The following is a 3,791-nucleotide window of genomic DNA, read 5'->3' on the forward strand; positions in this document are numbered from 1 at the left end:
ACTTCCACGCGGATCAGTTAACTTTTTTTTGGAAAAGAAACTAGTGAATATCGAGTCATACAGTTACACTAAAAAATCTTCCGGCCTCTACACCACAACTAAGATGTACATAGCCACAAAAACACAGAAAAAAAGACATAACAATAACTATTATGTGACAGTAAATGATGACACACAATTTAGTCTTCAAAACCAACCACGGACAAAACAACACTTGGATCTGGTGGAAGCTCTCCAACAAACAATGCCTTAGAAGAGAAGATAATATTAATACCGTCACACACACCGCCGCTGTAATGATCCAACCACCTAGGTTTTCACCACAGAACGGATGCTCGAATTTTAAACAATAGCTCTAAAAAGACCGTTGCTAGGTACAACCAATTAAGGTTAGACCTAAAGATTTCTATCTAAAAATCAAAGAAACAGTACCACCGGATCGGAGATCTAAAATGCCGCCACACCACCCCGAAACCGAGCTAGCGTTGACCTACCACTCGGTCTTAACGACCACACAAACTCTATGTCAGACACAATACACCATACATGAGCTTGTACCGTGACTGATTCGCGAACACGCCAACTAAGCACATCCACAAAGTTAACTTTATTTTATAAATTATGCGTGCACGGGCATTTCAAAGCGAGAATAGATAGATCGTCCCGATTGCAATGTAATTTAACTAAGCGAACATATGTCCACTCCACACCGCCATGCATCACCTATATCAAATTTAGGGCTTGTTCGGTTATTTTCAATCCATATGGATTGGAGGGGATTGATACAGATTAGAGGAGATTTTGACTTACCAGGATTGAAACGTCCTCAATCCCCCTCAATCCATATGGATTGGGGTAGAACCGAACAAGCCCTTAAGGATGCAAATAATAATAATAATAATAATAATAATAATAATAATAATAATAATAATAATAATAATAATAATAATAATAATAATAATAATAATAATAATTTCGTTGTAACAGTATATCTTTGGTTTGGCGTGGCCTAACCTAGCTAGGTGCGAGTGCGACCCCACACTTCAAACCAAGATGTTCTTAGGTACGGTAGCCCCACATAACGTAACATAAATGCATCTGTTGTATTGTATGTCCCCTACATGCATACCATATCTACCCATCATCATCAATATATATACCTTTGGCACTTTTTGGCTAGCTTCATGGTCTATATATACACGGCCTCCATTGCTCCATCATCCATCCATGCATCTCCAGCAGCAGCAACGCTAACCATCTCTAGCTCTCTCAAGTTAGCTAGCCAGCTAGCTATATATATCACCGACCGATCTACCGATTCGATCACCATGTCGGGCGTCTGGGTGTTCAAGAACGGCGTGGTGCGTCTGGTGGAGAACGGGGCGGCGGGCGGCGAGGCGGCGGTGCGACGGCGGAAGGCGCTGGTGCACACGCCGAGCGGGCAGGTGGTGCGGTCGTACGCGGAGCTGGAGCCGGAGCTGCGGGCGCTGGGCTGGGAGCGCTACTACGAGGACCCGGCGCTGTACCAGTTCCACAAGCGCGGCTCCCTCGACCTCATCTCCCTCCCCGCCGACTTCGCCAGCTTCTCCTCCGTCCACATGTACGACATCGTCGTCAAGAACCGCGACTCCTTCAGGGTCGTCAACGTCTGATCTAGCTAGCTAGCTACTATACATGCATGTCTCGCTGAATTTGATTTCGACGCAGTGTGTGTATAGATGTCCAATTAGCACGAGGCCCGCGAGCCCGGCACGAAGCCCGCTTTTTGGGCCTGGTCCGAGCCCGGCACGGCCCGGTTATATGCGGGTCCGGGCCGGCCCGGCACGAATAAGCGGGCTGGGCTCGGACAGGAAATTAGGCACGGTGGGCTAGCCCGGCACGGCCCGTTTAGGTCTAAGCCCGTTAAGCCCGCTTTTTTTACACTAAAACGTGCTTTTCGGCCCGTATAGCCCGCTTTTCGGCCCGCTTTTTTCGTGCTAAACGGGCCGGCCCGGCCTGTTTAGGCCCGTTGCGGGCCGGGCTCGGACAAGAAATTGAGCCCGCGTGCTTACCCGGCCCGGCCCGGTTTTTTAATCGTGCCTGGCGGGCCGGGTCCAAAACGGGCCGGGCTTCACCGGGCCCGGGCCGGACCGGGCCGGGCGGCCCGTTTGGACATCTCTAAGTGTGTGAGTGTGTGTGGAGCTGACCTGGACCTGGAGTCCTGGACCAGTAGCGTGCGTCTATATATATGTGTGTATGCCAGCAACGTGTGCGTGTAGATGTCTGGGAATGTCGGACGCAGGAAAAAAACTCATAGGGCTATTAAAAATCAAGCAAGGCTGTAAAAAACTAGTGTGACATGTAATTTAAATTTTATATCAATACATGATATAGATTCAAAGAAAGAAACTATAGACAAAAGAAACAAACATACAACTAATTTTTTGCTGACTGAGACAATTGTATCCTTCTAGTTTTGAGACGTTAAAACCGTCTAGTTCTGTGCAATAGACGAATCGTTCACATTGGTATTGTTCGCACCTATCGTGGAACCCCTTTAAAGAGGTTGAAAAAACCTCCTCATTTATCTAAATAAAGAGGAGCAATAATCATCAATTACTTATCTAATCTTCGTTTCACAATTAAAAGTGATTATTCTAATCTAATCTAGATATTCAATCACATACTCAATATGCCAATCGAATGAAAACAACATCCACCGAATCGAAGCCGTGTATAACTTGTGGAATGTCGATCTCTTCGAAAGGCGAGGGGCAGGATCGGGCGGTGTCTCTGGCTGAGAGCGAAGGCCCGTTGGTTCTTCAAGCTTGCTGACCGCCAAGGACAAGTCGTGTTCTTATGAAGAGCGAGATCGGGCCTATCGGGTGGTCTGGCTTCGCGACGATGACGAGTGGGACAGGACTCTAGGAAGTTGGCGTGTCAGATGACGGGCCTGTATGTTTGAGATTATAATTTGTCGAGATTATATAATTCAACTTAGTTTAAACTAAGTGTTAGTTTAAATAAGTTTGATTATATAATGTAGGCATATTATAATCCTAAACAAACACCCCGACTTCGTAGCGTCGGACGGTGTCAGGAACGGGGTGTCACGGCGGACTGGCTCAAGCGACGTCAGGAAAAATAGAGTCGGACAAATAGATGCGAGGACTAGACCGAGCCAGAGGACGAAAGTCAGGAGGACGGAGCCTCCGACAAGAAGACCCAGACAAAGCTATTTTGGCATATTCAATACTCTACTTTTTCTATACTTAACATTAGCTATAAAGGATTCTACAAATTGAGGGGGACCATGGCCCACTTTGCCCCCTGTCTGTCAGCCCCTGTCCAAGAATTATGTGTACGCAGTTGCTCAAGATCGATTTTTATTATTTGTGCATGCATTTTACGCTACTACAATTTGGCTCTATACAAGCGGTAGGCTTTTTCCATCCCAGGCGGTTTGGATCGAAACCCTCTTGCGATGTCCCAGGCTATTTGGACCGTCTGTGATGTATTCGTATCACAAGCGGTCCGGAAGAAAAAAAAACACTTGTGGTGCTCGATTGCTATCACAAACGGTATGAATGAAGAAATGCTTGTGGTGGGCGATTCGTATCACATGTGGTTCTCATTAGACCCGATTGTGATTCGATTACCATACTAATAGTATATATACATGATATTTTTTAACAAGTAGCTATCAGGTACATAAGAAGGTACATAAGATGTACCTGATATTTTTTGCTAGTGAAAGCTTCAAAATATGATTATTGTTAGTACAAACCACCATGTATGTAAATGAATTTAAA

General features: G+C 45.7%; 1 protein-coding gene across 1 annotated transcript; it reads left to right on the plus strand.

Moving 5' to 3' along the window:
• The first annotated feature begins 1,188 nt into the window (after window positions 1-1,188).
• On the plus strand, window positions 1,189-2,355 carry LOC103634686 (flowering-promoting factor 1-like protein 1). The gene has a single exon (XM_008657279.3). The coding sequence runs from the start codon at window positions 1,329-1,331 to the stop codon at window positions 1,650-1,652; it is 324 nt and encodes a 107-aa protein (XP_008655501.1). The 5' UTR covers window positions 1,189-1,328; the 3' UTR covers window positions 1,653-2,355.
• The last annotated feature ends 1,436 nt before the right edge of the window (window positions 2,356-3,791 follow it).

Source organism: Zea mays, chromosome 8 (genome assembly GCF_902167145.1).
Source record: "Zea mays cultivar B73 chromosome 8, Zm-B73-REFERENCE-NAM-5.0, whole genome shotgun sequence".
Taxonomy (NCBI): Eukaryota; Viridiplantae; Streptophyta; class Magnoliopsida; order Poales; family Poaceae; genus Zea; species Zea mays.